The 20,381-nt window shown below is 39.5% G+C and overlaps 1 protein-coding gene across 6 annotated transcripts in view; it reads right to left on the bottom strand.

Annotated features, from left to right (window-relative positions):
* glra3 (glycine receptor, alpha 3) overlaps positions 1–18,680 on the bottom strand; it is a 67,329-nt gene extending 48,649 nt beyond the window's left edge. For 2 of the 6 annotated variants that reach the window (XM_040145265.1, XM_040145270.1), the window contains exon 1: positions 18,246–18,679. In XM_040145265.1, the coding sequence (XP_040001199.1) occupies positions 18,246–18,307 (62 nt within the window). In that variant the 5' untranslated portion in view covers positions 18,308–18,679. Of the gene's footprint in view, positions 1–18,245 lie in introns of all 6 variants that reach the window. The other 4 variants (XM_040145268.1, XM_040145269.1, XM_040145267.1 and 1 more) reach the window with 3 other exon arrangements.
* Positions 18,681–20,381: the final 1,701 nt, after the last annotated feature.

Here is a 20,381-nt window from a genome sequence, read left to right as displayed (position 1 = left end):
CCATGCATCACTAAAGGATGGTACCAACTCTGCCTTATTTTGAGCCAGGAAAAACCCTGTGGATCACAAGAAAATACTTCAAAGGATCTGTTGCTCTTATTGACTGTAAATTTTGAATTCTAACATGTCATTACAGTTTGAATTTTTAATTTTTCCCCCACGTTCAAACGTATATGTTCGAATTTCGAATGCAAAGTGACTGTCCTAGGGAATGTGTCCAGTCAGGTTAGTCCAACCCACAGCAACTTCAATATGGTGAATGCAAATGATAAGCATGAGTGTGTGCAACCTCACCTATCAGTAAACTGTGTACCCAGTAAACTGTATACCAACAACTAGTCACCCCCAAATGGGATGAATGAGGAAAATAGACTAGTGCACTTCTTCCCCATGGTGTACAAATTAGTTAACCTGCGAGTAGCCAGAGCCACAACTGTCTGGCTTATAGATCTATTTTATTGTACTTATTATTCCTATTTTATCTTTTTTTCCTGATGTATAGGTATTTATGGAAATTTCTCTTTGATTTTAACAATATTCCCTTGTGCTGCTTTGCAACAGTGAGTGACAAGGACAAAAATCTGACTTTAACGTTATACTTTGTTAGCATGCAGGTTGCACTAACATCAGCCATAATAGAAAAAGGAAAATTCTAGCAGTTGCAAGACAGCTAAGCTGTTACTTAAAGTTTCAGGTCTTTTTCCGAACTCATTGTAGATATCTGAAATGCCAGTGTTCTTTGGCATATCTGGCACTCGACTTTTTAGGGGTAATTTTTGCAAATTTATTTTATTGCAGTCGCTTGACATTTTTGAAATCTTGCTGGCGTAGTTGTAAGCCTGTCACATGTGGTCACGTGTCACTGTCCCAGTGTCAGTGCTGGTAACGTTAGATGAGAGCTGTGACACACAAAACTATCACTCAGACTAAATGTCCTTGTCTGAGAAAATACACAATAGTTCATGTGGACGCATAATGAATAATGTTGGATGGGCTATTTGGGATTTTTCTTGGTAATTTACATATGATAACATAAAATAAATGCAGCATTCAGATACTGATTTCGACATTGATTACCATGGCAATGGTAGAATCTTAAAGGCATTTGGGTCAGCCCTAACGGTTTTCCAAACTCAACACGTATAAACTCGCTTTGGTGTTTCAGTTCTTTCGCTCTTTTCCTGCTCCCATCGGATAGAGCGAGAGAAGCAAAAAGCCAAAGCAAGTCTCATGCCAGGTGTAAAAAATGTACGTGACAATTTGTACTCGATATTTGCAAAAGCCATTTTCCACATCCCATGTAGAACAAGCCGCAACCTCCTCTGGGAAGCAAATTTTCTTCCAAATACATAAGTATTTTAATGTTATTATCAAGTTTTCTGTCCATAAAGGCTCAAAAAATTTGTGTGGTCCTTCGTCCTCAATGGAATCAGTGACTTCATCCCAAAATTCATGAAGAAACTGAGCACAGTCAAGTTCGTTGCAGCATGCATCAGACCCGTCATCGCTGAGCACCGGCATATGCAGTTAACTGAGCCACGCCAGCCACGGGGCCTCTTTTTTGGTTGCAGTTGTAACAAAGTGGCTGCCTCCTCTTCCATATGCTGTTGTTTCTGATTCTACAGCTCTATATTTGGCCTTGTTAGAGTTGCAATATGAAACAATTTTTTCCCCTGGTGTTTTAGTTTCAGCTATTCCCTGTTGCTAGTGAGAGAACAAAATGGTACAGGGATTGTTTTGGTTCTTGAGCTTGGATATGCCCTATGACCTTCAAAAGGTTGCAAAAACTAGCTGCTTTTTAGTTTTAGAATTATTTTGATATAGGGAAGTTCAGTGCCATTCACATACATTCTACTAATCAGCCAATGGACAGAGCTGCTTAACATATCCCTCATAAATGGCAGTGTTAGAACTGCACATGGACCTACGTTGGATCTATCTGAAACATTCACGAGGTAGAATCAAATAAACGGGCATGACAAAACAAAGACGCTGCCAGGTGTCTTCCACTGCATAGCAAAACAACATACGAGACAATCATTGATTATGTCTGAGCTTTTGAATTTAAGTGGAATATTGAATCATAAGAAATAATACTTGTAGAGCATGTATAAAAAATAAATAATTATGATACTGTGATGCCCAATGTGGGCATTCAGGTTTGGAAAATATTTTCTATCTGTTGTAGAATGCTGCAAATGTTTTCTTTCTGGGGAAAAGCAAAAGTTCTTTCTTTGAAACTTTGTGATAAGCTAACACATTAATAACAGGCTCGGACTCACAATTTCCCAGAGGATTAAGCATCAGCATTCATCTCAACATAAAAACAACATATCACCTGCTCTCTGGAACTAAGATGCTAAAAAGACTAGCCCTGTCTGGGAGAGGTTTGGTTTGAAGTGCTGGCAGAATTATTTATAACTAGCTTTCTGATTATGCAACAAAACATCCCCATGAAGCCGACACGAAGAGACAGAGAGAAGAGGCCTTTTTCATCTGGCCATACTGAGTGTGCCTAGGAGACCTTGGTTTATCCCTACAATTACGTAACATGCTATCTCTATCAGCATGGCAACAAGCATGCAACACACTCAGCAAGAGTTGAACAAGATAGTAAAATGACCAAGAATCCGTTATTGTAGGGTATTATCTCTGTGTGATGTGGATGGGTCTGCGCAAAATGTATTACTTTTGAGAGCTTGAACTACCATTTAAGTCGAATTAAAAAAAGTTTCAGTTTACCCAGTTTATAACCAGGGAAGTCCACAACATCCCTTATCTGCTTGAACTGAACTTCAGTTTTAGAAGCTTTTATCTGCAGACTACAATTTTATCTTTTGGGCTAATAAAAATTTTCATAATGTATATTAATAGAATGCATCATATTAGGATGAATCTGGTAATATATATATAAAGTGTTTTAATCTTCTTTGCATGTATAGGAGGATTAATCAGTGTGGAAATGCATGCACATTAGTCTGCAGTTGTCTTCTCCTACATTTACCTGTTTTTCCCATAATCAATGCATTAATAAATGCAGAAACAATTTTGCCGTCTACTGGCCAAACTCTAAAGTATTTCCAAACAGGGGCTTTTTAGATTGATCGGAGCCAAAACCGCTCTCTCTGCGGCTGAGATGGGTTGTGTGCTCTCTGCCATCATTTCCACAGGGTTGTTGTTGAATTATTCGCTTGTTTCAGCTTGACCTACAGTTCATTTTCAATCAATGAAAGTAACTTGAGACTGTGTGTTGTGGATCAACATCAATTCTGCATGGATGATGAGTTTCTATGTTGTAATCTGTGGCCAAAAAGAATAAACAAACTGGGCCTAACCCTGATGTTCACTTTGAAATATGGATGGATGTCTTTGTTCTGCTTCACCACATACATAATTATTCACCAGTGGCTTGTCTTTTTAGCTCTTCTGTGTGACAATGCAGCGAGAAAAGAGTCATCAGCTGGTACACTGACATAACCACAATCTCCAACCAATGCTCTCCAGATTTGGAATATGTGATCATCCGCTGCGGGCCCTTTTACTGTTACCTCAAACACAGGCCATTCTGCTTGGCCAGATTCAAAAATGCATAATGTATCAACACATAATGTACAGTTGTAGGATATTTCTCATGGGGGATTTAAAGCATGCAAAAAGGAAGACGGGCCTACAAAGTAAAGCTGTTCACCTTCTCAGCGAGGGGACAGAGATGAGGAACAATGGGCAGACACATCAGACATTTGTGGTTTTGTGGCTTTATACATGCACCCTGGGAAATTCATATCATGACATGATCAAGCTGATTCGATCCAGCCAAACAGATGCCAAGACACAACTACAAGGAGGAGGGGCACTACAAGACTTTCTCCTATTTGCAGATGCATATGCACTGTCACATAATTTATTTCATTTTGTAGAGAGAGCTGTCTCCCTAAGAAAAAAAAGGTCAGGTTCAACAATCTTTTACTGTAGCCATTTGTGGATTGACTTCTGTATGAAATCTAAACTTAGCATCATTTCTTGTTCCCCCCATCACTTTTATGGTTAATAAGTAATTATTCTTTAGTGCTGATGAGACAACTGATGTGAGGATATTTCAATACGAGGGATGCAGACATTTGACCCTACTTTGAGAGGAAAACAGTTCTTTTTTTTTGATTTTCCTTGTGTAGTGAGTAGCCTGTCTAGTCCATTTGCAGCCGTAGTACTTGATCAGACTAATTAACTGCGAGATTGACACATACATCAGAAACACTACATTACCCAGATACCTCTGGGGTGTTTTTGCCATTACAGCACAGGACAGCCCAGTGCTGTGATAGGGACAGGGTCGACTACTGCCTTCAGCCAAATGTTAATTTAATGTGGAGATTACCCCCCTCACCTCCCCAATCATTCTCAGAGCACCACACACACACACACACACACACACACACACACACACACACACACACACACAAACATAGCCAGGCAAAGCACCACTTAACTGTAGTTTTCAGCCACATTTTTCCTGTGTGCAAAGTTACACTTGCAGTGACATACAAAAAAAACCTCAATCCTAGTTCGATATGATGCTACGATACTGTGGGGTTTGTTTCCTTATTATTGTACAATTTATTGAGACAACAGCGGGAACTAGCACTGATTGTCTATATATTGCCGTTCACATAACACAGCAGTTGCCATTTAACTGTATTTACATTTACTGCTTTCAACCACAACAGAACAAAATCAAAATGAAAAACTTGCAAATAACTCCTACATGTGCCTATACTGAAAAAAAAAATAAAGATCGTGGAGAACAAGAGGTGATAGAAGAGGGATATAACATTGCTTAAGTCTCAGCAGAGTAACTGGGGTGTCTGTCCTATGGATAAATGTAACAAAATGTTTGCCAGCTGAAATAAGGGGAAGAAGTGATTGAGTCATTTTCTGTTAAATGGACTGCACTTATATATCGCTTTTCTAGTCTTATTGACCACTCAAAGCGCTTTACACTACTGCCACATTCACCCATTCTCACACACATTCATACAGCGCTGTTTCTATACAAAAAGCGCTTTCACTCACACACACACACACACACACACACACACACACACACACACACGGCAATTTTGGGGGTCAGTATCTTACCCAAGGAAAATTCGACATGTAGACTGGAGGAGTAGTTGATCGAACCACCGACTGGTTCTGATTGGTGGACGACCTGCTCTACTTGCTTAACCACAGCTGCCCGTTCTTTTTATAAATGTCCTGAAAATACTGATGTGGATGCACCCATTTCCTAAACATTGTTCTCAGATTTATCCAGTACACTCTGGACATGGCCTCCGCTTACATTGTGATTGGGTCATTGAATTTACATAGAAAGCTAAAAATGGATTGTAAAGGCTTTGCGCTTCAAAATAGAGCCAGTAATTTGTGTTTAGAGCACTCGGAGGATTACAACTCGAAACAAGAGTAAAGAGTGAATGGAAAGAGAATATTAGAGGTGTAGCATACAAAGTCAATAGAAAGATACATGTTTGCTCTAAGCAGCAGAGAGTCAAGTTAAGAGGCATCAGTTCAAGTTAAGGTGTTTTAACTTGAAGCTACAGGACTCTGTACTTCTTGGGTATACAGAGATGACAAGAAAAGTGCACGGTCAGTGCTTCCTTGCTGAGCTGCAGTGGAAAAGTAACAAAGAGGGAACTTCATACTTCGCAGACCAATTTTTGAAGAGAACTACTTGATTGGCTAACTTGGACTGCTGAAGCCTCATACTAGCTTTAGCCGAACATCAGAATGTCTGCACAGAGCCAGGACTGTGGGTTTTGACCCCTATGAACCGGAGTTGCGCTAGGAAGGGATCACTTCATGACGAGTATGGATGGATGGAATGATCAAAGTGACCAATAACTCTTTCAAACTATATGTGGGCTTGTTTTTAAAAAAAATATTAAACTTTCCTTTAATGTTTACACTTTCAGACCTTCCACCCAAAAACCTGAGTAAGAATCCAACATATATAACTGTCCTCCCAGCTCACAAGAACGAGATTATAGATCAGATGTCAGTGCAGTTTTTATATTTCGATTCAATGTAGGAATTTTAGGTGTTTGCAAAGTACTATACAGCATAACATTAAAAGATATATAACTTGGTAAAAAGAACATCACACACACACACAGTATCTTGACAAGTCTGTCAAAAGTCAAACCCTTGTGCAGCAAAACCTTGCATCAGTCAACAAACAAGCTTCTGTATCATCCATACAGTAACATGCATTATTAGGTATACCGTAGCGCCAGGTATGCCAGAGATGAGGACAGAGGAGTGACATTTAAAAAAAAAAAAAAAAAATCTTGCAAAGAGAATTTTATTTGGGTTTACACAGTATGTATCACATGTCTGTACACATATTAAATACACCTTTATATTCATTCATCAATATGCAAGCTAATGAAAGTTTAGTTTTAACAGTTAATTATTGTAATCATGACAGCTGTTACCTGATTAACAGGATAAACTTGCCTGCAGATGGATTTACACGCTGTCACTTCAGCTTTTAAAATGCAATCTGTAGGCAGTATTTTCTGGCGTTTAGTGGCGAGTGAATCATTTAAAGTATGTGTAGCTCAGAGATTACACCAGCTGATTTTGAACAATATATCTTGAGCTTAAATGTGTTTGAATTTGTTTGATGCTATAGTGGCCCTAAATCAGAAATGTCTCATATATCTGTTTGTAATTCCACAATGTAGTTTAAATGATGCAAAGTACAAAGTACCAGCAGCTATGAAATGTTTAATACAGACTGCATGAACTGACATATTAGAGCGCACTGAGGCAGGCCTCTGGCTCAAATCTTTGCACTGCTTTATTTCCCCTGTGCTAATAAATGAAATAGAAGAATTTAGAGCCACTGAACTAGTTTTTTTTAGTGTGGACTATTTTTCCTGCTTGTTTTGATATCCTCCTTAGGCTGATATAAACGTTCATGACATATTACAGTGTGTACACAAAGAGTATACTTCATAGCAAGTATAAAGCTTTTATTAAGATATTTGAAGGAGTAAGGGCATAATGTCAGAGAAAATTTAAATAAAAAGTTTTCATTGTGAAATTGAAGACATTTCACTGGTGTATGAGGACATAATCGGGGAGAACCACTCGAAAAGTACTTTAAAAAGACAGATTGTGAGTAGGTCCTCATTCACCAGGGGTTTGGCAACACTACAGCACAAATGCTGAGGATTTCCTGCCTGACATCAGAACAGAGGTGTTAGTGTTAGTCATATGATCTTATTCTGTCTCTATGGAAAATAACATATCTTATCTTTTTAAAGTACTTATTGTTTGCCCTAAAGCATGCAAACAGGAAGACGGGCCTACAAAGTAAAGCTGTTCACCTTCTCAGCGAGGGGACAGAGATGAGGAACAATGAGCAGACACATCAGACATTTGTGGTTTTGTGGCTTTATACATGCACCCTGGGAAATTCATATCATGACATGATCAAGCTGATTCGATCCAGCCAAACAGATGCCAAGACACAACTACAAGGAGGAGGGGCACTACAAGACTTTCTCCTATTTGCAGATGCATATGCACTGTCACATAATTTATTTCATTTTGTGGAGAGAGCTGTCTCCCTAAGAAAAAAAAGGTCAGGTTCAACAATCTTTTATTGTAGCCGTTTGTGGATTGACTTCTGTATGAAATCTAAACTTAGCATCATTTCTTGTTCCCCCCATTACTTTTATGGTTATTAAGTAATTATTTTTTAGTGCTGATTAGACAACTGATGTGAGGATATTTCAATACGAGGGTTGCAGACATTTGACCCTACTTTGAGAGGAAAGCAGTTCTTTTTTTGATTTTCCTTGTGTAGTGAGTAGCCTTTCTAGTCTACTTGCAGCTGTAGTACTTGAGCAGACTAATTAACTGGATTTACACATACAAGGCCTCTGAACCAGCATTTAGCAAACAATACTAAACATTCATCATCACAGTGATCAGACCAGACAACATGAAACTGAGGCCAAAGGCTAACAATGGCTTGCAGACAGAGGAGACAGAGGCAAATACTTACCCTCATGCAATAGAATATTAGTTTTAAAATACACATTTAACATATATTCACCATAGCATAAGGTGAGTCACTGGGTTCAAACTTTCACCCATGGTCCAACAATATCCATGGGTAAATGCAGCTTCATTAAAGTTGATATCAAATGAGTATAACCTCCAAATGCTTTGCTTCTCTCTCACACACACACACACACACACACACACACACACACACACACACACACACACACACACACACACACACACACAGCATTGGACTGAGGGCTTTCAAGAAACACACAGTCTAAAGAAAACTGCAAAAGTACTATGAAATAAGTGGTTACATAAACTTCTGTCTCCACTCATGCTGAACACACTGCACATATGCACACAAACATACAGCTGCCAACTGCATATGTCTGCTCAAACTAATACATTGGTATGTAGCCACTGTTGTAGTATGATATAACCAGAGACCATGGATAATGCCCCTGTGTAATCAGACAAAGAAACAATGGATAATAAAAAAAATAAAAAATAAAATAAAAAATAAAATTTACAACCAGAAAGGAAAAGAGGGAGAAACAAAGACCGAGTATTATGCAGGATTGACAAGCCGGAAGCAGATCCAGTCCAGCTCCCATTGAATGACAGACTATAAGCCTGTTAAATTTTGTCTTTGAATCCATCCATGACCCTCTAAGAAGATTTACTGTGGCTTTGATCTTTTCAGCTGCTTTTTCTGCTAAAGCTCGCTCTAACTTTCAGGAAACCACATCCATTTCAGCCTAAAATTAAAATACTAGAGCATGTAAAACTTAAATGCAGCGAACATTCTTACAAAAAGTTGGCCCATTAATAAAGGATGTGCAGCTACGGGAGAAAAGGAAGAGGAAGAGAAAAAGAGGAAATGCTCAAAGAGTAGATATGACAGAACAGGGAATCATGTTAATATCGGCAGGCTCTGACCTGCCTTGTGGGGCTTTGGGTCTACTATTGGGGTTTCAAAGACAACATCTCATGAGCCTTAAGCCTAACATCATGTGTGACAGAAGGCAGTTAAACTGTCATTCCACAGGATCCAATAGATATTATTCCTTCTAACCAAAATATAGCCTCCAACTACTTTTGTCCCCAATGACCAATGGTTTTCAGCAGTCAGTTAAATGATATCCATGATACAGCATTTGACAAACTGATCGACTTCCTGAAATCTGATGTCATCTTCAATTTAGTACTTGTCAATCATGAGGATCATCAGGGTCAAACAAAAACATTTTCATGATCAAAGTAATTGTGCAATCATTGTCCACTATTGGAAGCAACTACCCTTTTGGTTTCTAGTTGATGTTGGAAAATACACAAATAATGTTGAGAAAGACCAAAAATACTAATCTTGGGATTCTTCAAACATTTCTGCAATGAAAAATTTTGAGTACCATATGTAGAAATCACCATTCACCAGATGGCTTGTTAGAGGTGCTGAAGCAAAGGTAGAATCGCGTCAGAATGCAACACTTTGTGTTGTAGATTTTAATTTATATAATTATATAATTTATAATATACTCAAACAATAATGAAAAACTGAAAACATGTTTAGAACTTTTTTCCAAAATGTAAACCTGAAACCACTCCAGTGTTGTCTTGGCTATATGCTTTGGGTCATTGTTGAGCTGAAAGGTGAACCATCGTCACAGTTTCAGGTCGCGTGGACTCTGGTGCAGGTTTCCTTCAAAAGAACTGTCTGTATTTGGCTGCATTCATCCTTCCCTTATTACTGACCAGTTCCCCTGTTCATGCCACTGAGAAACACCCCGTAGTATAATCCTGCCACCACCATGCTTGAGCAATGAGCAGTGCCCGGTGTTTGCGAGTCAAAGTGCTTTAAGTTCGGCACAAAGAGTACAATTTTTGTCTCAGACAAGAGAATGTGATCTGATGAGACATGCCCTCATAGTCATTTAAATGCTATTTGGCAAAGTTCAAGTGGGCTCTCATATGTCTTTTACTCAAGAGTGGTTCCATCTAGCCACTCTACCATAAAAGGCCTGATTGATGGACTGATACGGAGATAGTCATACTGTTCTCCCATCTCTGCACAGGAATTCTGAAGCTCTGTTAGAGTGACTGTTCGGTTCTTGATCACCTCCCTGACTGAAGCCATTCTTGCCCACTTACTCAGTTTGGGCCAGGCGGGCAACTTTAGGAAGATTCCTGAGGCCCGTACTACAAAGCAAGTTCAACATACCCAGAACATCTTTCGTTAACTGGCTTCACTGAGGCTAACATTGGCTTTCCTGGCTAACCTGTATCATGAAGCTGATTGTGGTGTTTGAGGCTCTTTCATGTATGAGTCTTAAACTGACACGGTCATGGAAATAAGTGTGAGCTAATGGGGTATTATTGGGGGATTATTGGATGGGCTTGGTTTCCAATCCAGTTTACAATTCTGTGTACGCGGTGGAAAGTTATTTTGTTTATAGTTTCCGAGGAGAGTTTCAAAGCGGAGATAATGAAGTGTTTTGAACAGTGTTTCAGAATTATCTGTTGTGCTCTCAGGGATTTTGGAAAATATTAGATTATCCCGCATATTTCTGGTTGAAATATCAAGAGCTGTCTCTTTCAGTGTTTTGGTTTTTTTTTTTGGATTATTGTCATCTGGCCAGTGAGTGCCACCACCAAGGTTTGGCGATCGGCATTGTCTCTTTAGAGATCACCTATTTGTGCATGTGTGAATTCGAGACTCGATTTCAGGTCCTTAATCTACTTGTGTAGTAAGATGAGAACATCCAGTTTTTTTTGTTGATAAATTTGAGAACACTGACCTGCATATCGGTGGTAATGAGATCATCAGTATCCATGGATGAGTCTTTTTCTCTCTCTTTTGGTCAAGTTGCTCGTTTAGAGGTCCAGGTCATTTTCCTCTTCTGCTGTGCACCGGTAGTACAACTGATCTATTAATTTCTCAATGTCTTCCACCCTGAACAATGTACAGTATTCTCCTATGAGTGTAACATTCAGTAACATTCAATGTGAATATTTTGGCAAAGAAACAGCAGAAGTTCAGGATTTATTCTAGCAGCCAGGAGCTGCCATGTTGATTCTCAAAATATCACCTCCATGGTCTCCCGATCTCACAGCATCTCTGGTTTCCTCCAAGATTTAGTAGGCTCCAAATGAAATTGTTGGGGCAGAGTTGGGGCTGCATCCAACACTTTTTATTTTTAACTTTCCCCAAACAATCTGACAATCATGCCTCTTTCACACAGCAGTTGCCGAGGCGTGTGATCGGTGAACGCCTTGATCAAGTGGCATGATTAACCATTCTCGCCCCACCTGAGCTTTGGAATAGCTATGAACACTTTTGCCTTTAGAAGAAGTGGTCAGTGTCATAAAAACTTGTTCTAGACTGAAGCATACCCTGGCCATCCACACATTCAAAAAACCAATGAGCCATAAAAGTGCACTGAGTAATTACTTGTTGAGAAAGGAAAATATTTATGTATAATTACTTATACTTAACACTGCAATAGTAAAAGCCAGACAAGCTCACAGAGTGTGTGGATGCTACAGCTGTAAAGTAAGTGCTACTTCTTATTAATCCTATTCACAATCATTTGTGTGCACAGTCTTTCCTACCACTTCAAAGCATATTAATTGTTTATTATTGCTGCAATTTTCGGTCGATTGTTTCGAGTTGCAGGGCAGCAGGGGAGCGTGAACAAGCTCGAGCCCCCCCCAAAAACAAATCTTTTGTGCTGCTAACCCAGAGGCGGTAGTCAGGTGGATGCACTCAATCCTGTTGCATGACCAGTTGTGTTCAATTAAGCTCATGCTATATCAATAGAGTGCTGCAGGGATGACGTATTTTTGTAGGCCAACCCAGAAGTTAGTATCACCATGGTTCCTTCAACAAAAGCCAATGGGATTTTCCATTGGCTTTTGGATTATTGCAGAAAATTATTTTCCATTGGTTTTGGGATTATTGCAGAGAATAAGCTCTGTGACAAACAAAAGTTTATAATACTTTTTTTCAGCAAGATCATTTTCACAAATGAAAACCACTTAAGGCTATGAACAAACAACATCACGGTCACATGACTGCAGCGTCACCACCACTAAGCTTCCAACTTGTAATTTGATTTAGTGCGCTTACTTCTTTTACAAAAGCTATTCTTCTTAGAAAGTTAGTTATAGTCTGCTAGAGTGTGAGTATAAACACAACAAGCCTTTTAAAAGGCGGACTGGTGAGTAGATTGATTTTCCTGTTCGGTGTGATCATATTTAATGTCCCCACCATCCACTGTTGTCTCATTTAGCCACTTGTTAGCTTTTTTAAGGACAAGTAAAAGCTTTTTAAAAAAAAAAATCACGAGGGGTATTTACCGACATAATTTATGTTGAAGCATTAAACATGAAAACGTCTGGAGATTGTGTTAACCACAGACCTTATTTCAGGCATCTAACCAAAAACACATTCAAAACACCCATCGTCTTTGGTGCAAGGGAACCCTAAGAACAAATATGCTAACTTATTTCCGGGGTTTAGGACTCATTCTTGCATCACTCTATAGAGACTGTCACTGAAGCATCAGTCCTTGTGTGCAGCCCTTCTTGGGTACAGACTAGCAAATCTACCTGTGCACGTCCATCGAGTGAGGCCACCGACAAGGTAAACTGTCCTATTTCTCCAGAGCACTTAAACTCTGTCCATATTCGGCACTGTAGCCATATGCTTCCACTCCATTCTCCGGTCAATGCAAAAAAGTATCACTATCCCCAAAGGCAAAGGAATCTGGCTAACCTCCAGTCATTCCAAAATTCCTTACCCTGCTCCTCCTCCTTTATTGGGTTGTGGAACAACCAGTCTGCAATTAAAAAGCTGATTCCATTCCTGCTTATGCTAACGAGCTATCCCTTTAGCTTTTGGCACTCAGTGAGACTTTGATCAAATCAGAAAACACTGCTACCACGGCTGCACTCTCTACTAACTTCACATTCTCCCATACCTCCTGTCTTTCAGGACGAGGAGGTGGGACTGGCCTCCTACTTTCCAATAAATGGAAACTCAACTGCTATCTCCAATCAAAAACACCTCTTTCAAGTACCATGCTGTTATGGTGACTGCTCCGGCAAAAGTCTCTGTGGTTGTCATTTACCATCGCCTGAGACATATGGGTGATTTTGTGGATGAGTTGGACACAATGTTGTCTTCCACGCCTGAATATGGCTGTCTGCTACTCATCTTAGGTGATATGAACAGAAAATCTGAGCTCTGCAGACTTCCTGTCCCTGATATACTAACTTGACCTAAAATGGGTTTGCAGCCAGCCAGTACAGAATTTGACCTCATTCTCATCCGAAACTGTGCCACAGACTGCAGTCACGCCTCTGTATCTCTCTAACCACTATTTCACTCGCTTCACTGTATGCCTTCCAGAACTGCCCTGTGTTGGCCCTCTGCCACCATCTCTGATTTTGTACTGCCACAACCTGTCTCCCACCCACTTTTCCTCAGGGGTCTCCTCCACTCTACCTCCTCTTAGCAAATTTTCTTTACTTGAGGTCAATGTCACAGAGTCTGTCTGCTCCACACTGAGCTCATGTCTGGACAACCTGTGTCCTCTATCAACCAAACTTGCTCACTCTAACCTACCTCACCCATGGCTGAATGACACCATCCAAAAGCTGCGTACTGATCTCAGAGCTGTTGAGGGAAAATTGTAAATCCAGTGACCCTGCTGAACAAGGGTTATCAGTCACTCCTATCTTCCTTCTCATCCAGCATCAGGTCAATGGCTCACCACCTCCCTCACTCACTCAGCCTACTCGCTGAATGCAAGGCACCAAATAGCATAACACAAAGCAGTCCTACTACATGGTCTTCCCCGTCTCCCCAGGGCAATGGCGCATTACTTTTCTCATTCAACCCTCTCACTGAGAGAAAAGGTAAAAAAAACAAAACAAACAAAAAAAAAGATCTCCTAACTGGTAACCGTCCTTCTACATATGCGCTGGACCCCATTCCCACCAACCTCCTCTGAGCCATATATCTCACACCATTGTATCAGCATTCACATATGTAATAAATGCTTCACTGGCTTCGGGAAAAAGTGCCTACCACATTCAGACAGGCTCCAGTAACACGTCTGCTCAAAATCGAAATGGCTGTTTTCAAACAGGTCTCAGAAGTCTTCTCACCGAACACCCTTCTTGATCCAAATCAGTCGTATTTCAGAATGGCCACTCCACAGAAAAAGCTCTGTTGTCCATGTCAGAAGCCCTAAGGGAAGCCAGAGCTGCAGTCCTCGGTCCTTGTCTTGTTGGACCTTTTACATAGGGCAGGGATCCTGCTATCTGTTCCCTCCATTATGGGCACCTCGGGCAAACCTCCAACTCACTGGGCGTTCCTTCAATGTGTCATGGCAAGGACATACAGTACAGCTAGGTCAATAAGTAATTGGACAGTGACAATTTTCGTAATTTTGCCTCTGTACAACACCACAATGGATTTTGAAATGAACTAAATCAAGATGTGATTGAAGTGTAGACTTTCAGCTTTAATTCAAGGGGTTTTAAAAATATCGCAAGCATTTCGTAGCTGTTCATGGTAACTCTAAATATGCGGTCAAAAGTGGTGTCAATGCAAATGAAGGATGGCATCATTAGGCTGAAAAAATAAAACAAACCTATCAGACAGATGGCAGAAACTTTAGGAGTGGACAAATCAACAATTCCGTACATTCTTAAAAAGAAATGCACTGGTGAGCTCAAGAACACCAAAAGGCCTGGAAGACAACTAAAGCGGATAATCACTGAATTCTTTCCATGGTGAAGAAAAACTCTTCATAACATCTAGCCAGGTCAAGAACACTCTCTTATCATTGTTAAAGTCTACAATCAAAAGACTCCCTCATGAATGTAAATACAGAGGGTTTACCAAAAGCTGCAAACCCTTGGTAACACTCAAGAACAGACAGCCCAGATTTGATTTTGCCAGAAAACATCTAAAAAAGCCTGCCCATGAAATGCTGCCAATGAAACTGGGTCACTGGTGCTTATAGATAAATTCCAACAACCTGCCAGCATGACTTCTCATATCACTGATACACAGATGACGCCCAACTATACCTGTCATTCCTGCCAGATGACCCCATAGTCCTGGCATGGATCTCGGCTTGTCTCTCAGACATATCCACATGGATGAAGGAATGCCACCTTCAGCTTAACCTCTCTAAGACTGAACTCAGTCATCTCATCCAATAAATCTCTCCAACACATTATCAACATCAAAATCGTCTCTTCATCTCTCACCCTAACCAAACAACCTGGGTGTCATGATTGATGACCAGCTATCCTTCTCTGACCTCGAGCATCTGTCTCCCAGTTATGTCGCTGTGTACTATACAAAAATAAAAAAGAGGCCTTACGTGACTCATTACGCCACTCAACTCTTGATACAGGCCATGGTTATCTCTGGCCTCAACTACTGCAATGCCCTTCTAGCGAGTCTCCCTTCATGCACAGTGAAACCCTCTGGTTTCATCGTCTGGTTTTCAATCAGCCTAAAAGGGCACGTCACTCCACTGCTCATTGACCTCCACTGGCTACCCATGGCCGCCCATATCAAATTCAAGTCACTAATGCGTGTGACGTCTGGGTCTGTACCCATTTAATTGAACTCACTCATACAGACTTCTGCTCTTGCTCCTTCTCGGCCAATGTGTTCCTCCATGGAACATTGTCTGGCATTGCAATTCCTGCTCACAAGGCAATCATAGTCCCAACTGTTCTTATTTGTGGTTACCCAATGGTGGAACGAGCTACCAAATTATATCAGAGCAGCGGCGCTGTTATCTTCAAGAATCTCTTTAAGACTCATCTCTTTCAAGAGCACCTCATTTCCTAACACGCATAACTAGCACTTAATGTGTATTTTCGGAGCACTTCCTTACCTGATCTCCTTGCACTTTGTCTCATTGCACAAATTTATTACTTAAACCTTACTTCAAGGTATTTTTTTTAAACATAAAAGTACTTTATATTATAAGTAAAGATGTTCGGCAGGGACACGTCAAGAGTTGTGATGATGTATAACAAGATACAAGAAACAAAATACAGTAAGGTCATTCCATGCCAACTCACCCAGAATTCAGAACTTTTACCCATTCATGTCATGGATTTGTCAAAAAAAAAAAAAAAGGGACCTTCCAAAATTCTATAGCTGTACTCCAAATATTTAAAGATTTTATATTACTCAATTTAATATTTTTTGGAAAAATACATTTTTTCATAGTTACTGGCTATAATATTAAATTCAGTGGTTTTATTTCATAGATATTTCTACTATTTTGACTTCAGGGTTTTCTGTGTCTGATACCTATTGAGCCCATTTTTCACTGGGTTCAGAAGATTTGCAAGTTACAGCTCATAATGGCTTGGTTTGATGCATACTACATATCACATCTTGTTCTGTGTGTCTGGACAAATTGTTAATCTTAGTTCCGTGGCTCAAAACACATTATTTCACAATTTTAAACTTTTCTGAACTAATTTCTGACATCAACTAGAAGATTTAGAAAACAATAAAGCAAGTCTGGGATAATCCCACTTGAAACAGTTTTCGGTGGATTATTGCAAAATGGATTGCAATAAACTAAAACGTAAATAAGAGTGTTCAATCACAAGAATGATAAGGAAAACTGGACCATCACAAAAAAAATGAAATTTCCTGGAACACCATTGATGTGCAATTGATTTTTGTTCATGCTATAACCAACAGTAATTTTGCCACACAGTGTGAATCTATTGCTAACTTGAAAATGTATATGCAATTCATTTTTTTTCCTCTCAGTGTCAATTTTTAGAATTAAATGTTTCATGTTTCTCTGGCCTTGTCCACTACGTCTTACTTAGTGTAGGAAATGCTTGTTTACAGAAAATTATCAAATGAAAGAGTAATATAACATCTTTACATTTTTTTATATATCTGCAATAAATATTAGCACTTTACCATTTAAAAGTTTTAAGAGCATTAAAACAATCCTTAATTTACAGACAAAAATGTTTAATATTTCAAAAATGTATAATTTTTCAGCCTGAAGCTATATTTAGCAAGATCTGTGGCACTCAATTTTTTTTTTTAATATGCTGGAGCAAATAACTTCTAGAAGGGATATAACTATATTAATGCTCCACATAATCTAAATGTGATTGCAAGAAAGTAAAAATTGTGGATATATGACTTTTTGAAATTTAAAGATTCTTCCTTCATGTAAAAAATTTTTATTAATTTGATTACTGTAAAAAATTCAGCAACTATTTACATGAACACACGTTTCAAATAATCTTTAGGTTTCCTGGATGTTCAGTACAAATTTCAGCCCAGTCCAGTGAAAAATAAGTAATGGGTGAGGCTTAGAATACACAAAGAATTATGAAAATGATGAGATTTAGCTCCAAAGGCCAAATTTCAAATACTTAGAACTGAAAAAGTATTTGGAGTAGAGCTGTAGGACTTTGCAAGGTCCCATGAATTTAATAGAAATTTTCACACAATTTTTTTTCAAGAAAATCCATGAAATTAACTCGGAGACTGTACCTGATTTGGTATGGAGTGACCCAATATTTTACAGTTCGTTAATAAAATAAAATAAAAATATCCATATCACAAGACAAACATAATAGATTTTAGAATATTAAGTAAATTGAAAAAATATTTCAGCAGTAATTAAATACTAATAAATAAGAAAAATATTTTGAACTTGAATCAGAAGTCAAGTTAAAATTATTTATTCTTTCAATGCAGCCATTGAAACATATTCAATGAAATTTCTTTTTGCATATTCTCCACCAATATTCCAATATGACATAACTCATTAGCCTTGTCAATATCGGTCGGGCTACTGACCCCTTGCCATAATACAAATGGCCCCAGGTGCATCTCAGTTTTGACAAAAACATCGATATCAGCAAAAATATATGCAATGTCAAATCAATCTGAAACATTTTAGCCACACACACAGAAAAAGAGAAGCTCCCTTCTAACTTCTGCACGAGTGTAGCCGAATGTTGTGGTATGAGTGTAACATAATGACTAACTTTTTTAAGGTCCACCACTTTTTCGATCTATCTATCTAGTTAATGGACAGGTAAAATGTCAGGAAGGTTAACATAAAGCCAGGTCTTACCTGAGTAACGGGACTAGTTTCCAGGCGAGTAAGAAGCCCGCCACAGAGAGCTTCCTCCGCATCTCTCTCAGAAGGCTCGGAAAGCTCCGCACTCCTCGCGGCTCTTGATGCTTTCAACAGCGCGAAACGGCGTCCGTGCTCCAGCTGTGGTCAGACGGCATGCGGGGGGCAACTCACGAACATACTGCAGCAACAGGAAGTCTCCAAAAAACTCAGGGTGTTCTGTTAATTCCAATCACTAGGTCGAAAAGCAACACGGAAGCGAGGCATCTTACAGAATCAATCAGTAAACTGAAAAGGTTTTAGAGAACGGGAAAGCGGACGGAGCACTCGACAGCTGTTCAGACTCTGCTCAGGGCTCGTTCTGAGCCCTCCTGAAGCACGGGGGCAGGGACACCCGCCCTCCGCTCCGGATTGGTATGACTGGCAGCCAGCTCAGCCAATCATCTACAGTGTTGTTAATTTTTCCAGCTGAATTGCTTTTGAAATTAGAAGCCCAGCGAGCTGGGTCAAATCTAACATCCCCCCTGCATTATTGCGCTTCCTATTCTCCGTGTGTCCATACGTATGTCTCTATATAGCTCTCCACCCTGCCACCCTCCTCACGTTCTTTCCCTCCTCTCCTTCTCCATCTGTCATTCTGCTCTGTTAGGCAGGATCACACAGAGTCGCATGTGGCTGTGATTCCTGGCTGTGAAGTAGCCTATGTTGATGATAGTTTGCCATATGTGGCCAAAGTAGGCGTGAGTAGAGAGCGATGTTAATTAGAGTTCATATTTACATCAAGAGCACCCTGAGGCAAGAATGGACATACAGTCCAGTCTGTCCTTAAGTACTCGGAGAGTGCTGTGTTGTCCATTCTGTCCCTTTTCCAAACACCTTGGATTTTAAATGGAACAATGAGGATGAAGTGGTGACTTTGAACTCTAAGAGTTTCCATTCATATTGGGTGAACTCATTGTGCTTTTACCCTTTGGGCAAATGTATAAAAAGGGCTGAAGTTTCTACACAGTTTATCAGATGTGGATGTGAACACCCTCAAGTTAAAGCTGAGAGGCAGCTCTTAACCTCATAGTCATCGTTACATCTCCATTCCAATTTACTGCTGTATGTAGTATGCTCACATACCAGAATACAGTATATTTTGATATATTTGTTACTCCTCTTATTTGTGACTTATTTTATATTTGACTTTTAGCCTTCCAGTGTTAAAGTGTGTATTTTCTTTCCACTAGTCTGAAAGAAGACATGTCATGGAAGCAAAATAGACCAAAATCTCAAAAATGAGCAGTGCATGAAAAAACAATGGTTTTTGCCTGCCGTCTCTCGCCTTCAGCACTTTGTAATAGTACAGTAATTTAAAAAGAACATATAGTTCTGCACAGCATTCCTACCAATTATAATGCAGTCCAACAAGCCTTTTTCAGTGTACTTACATAACTACATTTTATGTCATATGAATGATGTAGACATGTATGACACAACATACAAAATGTACAAACTATTAAGTTATAAGTATATTATAAGTATATTAGACAATATACTGCATGTTACTGTAGAATACTTCCCACTTGCTTTGCTTCTCAGGGGAGCTTTCTGCAGAGGTGTCATAGCATGGACAACACAGCTGCAGCTAATAAGCTCAATTATGTTCAGGTTTGTTCAGATAAGCTAATGAGCAAGCGTTGACATAATACATGTTTTTACCTGTAGCTGTGTCTACACTACTTTGACATTTAAAAAGCATCTCTTGTTATCTGTTGAATCGTAGTCATTAGGAACAGTGAAGAATGCTACTTACCACTTGTTACAGCGCCTTTCGGGAATTTTGTAAGGAGCTAAACACTTAAGTACTGGAAAATGGCTGAAGCCTTGGCCAGGTCTCTAACCCAGGACAGGATCAGTTTGAGGAACAGTATCTTATTATTTGTACCATACAGGCAAATTGTTAGATGATGAAGCACAACACATGTCAATGATTCACACAGTGAAGTGGGAGAGGAGGACATTCGGATATTTTAAGGCCACAGGGAAAATTAGGGATGCCTGCGTTCTGCATCAGTGTCATTCATGCCTCTGTCCCTCATCTTCCTCTCACTAATGTGCAAGACAGGAACAGTGGCCAAATTTCCCTGT

The sequence above is a fragment of the Xiphias gladius genome, chromosome 15 (assembly GCF_016859285.1).
Source record: "Xiphias gladius isolate SHS-SW01 ecotype Sanya breed wild chromosome 15, ASM1685928v1, whole genome shotgun sequence".
In the NCBI taxonomy this organism is placed as follows: Eukaryota; Metazoa; Chordata; class Actinopteri; order Istiophoriformes; family Xiphiidae; genus Xiphias; species Xiphias gladius.
The sequence above is the reverse complement of the archived record's forward strand: the minus strand, read 5'-3'. Positions and strand labels throughout refer to the sequence as shown.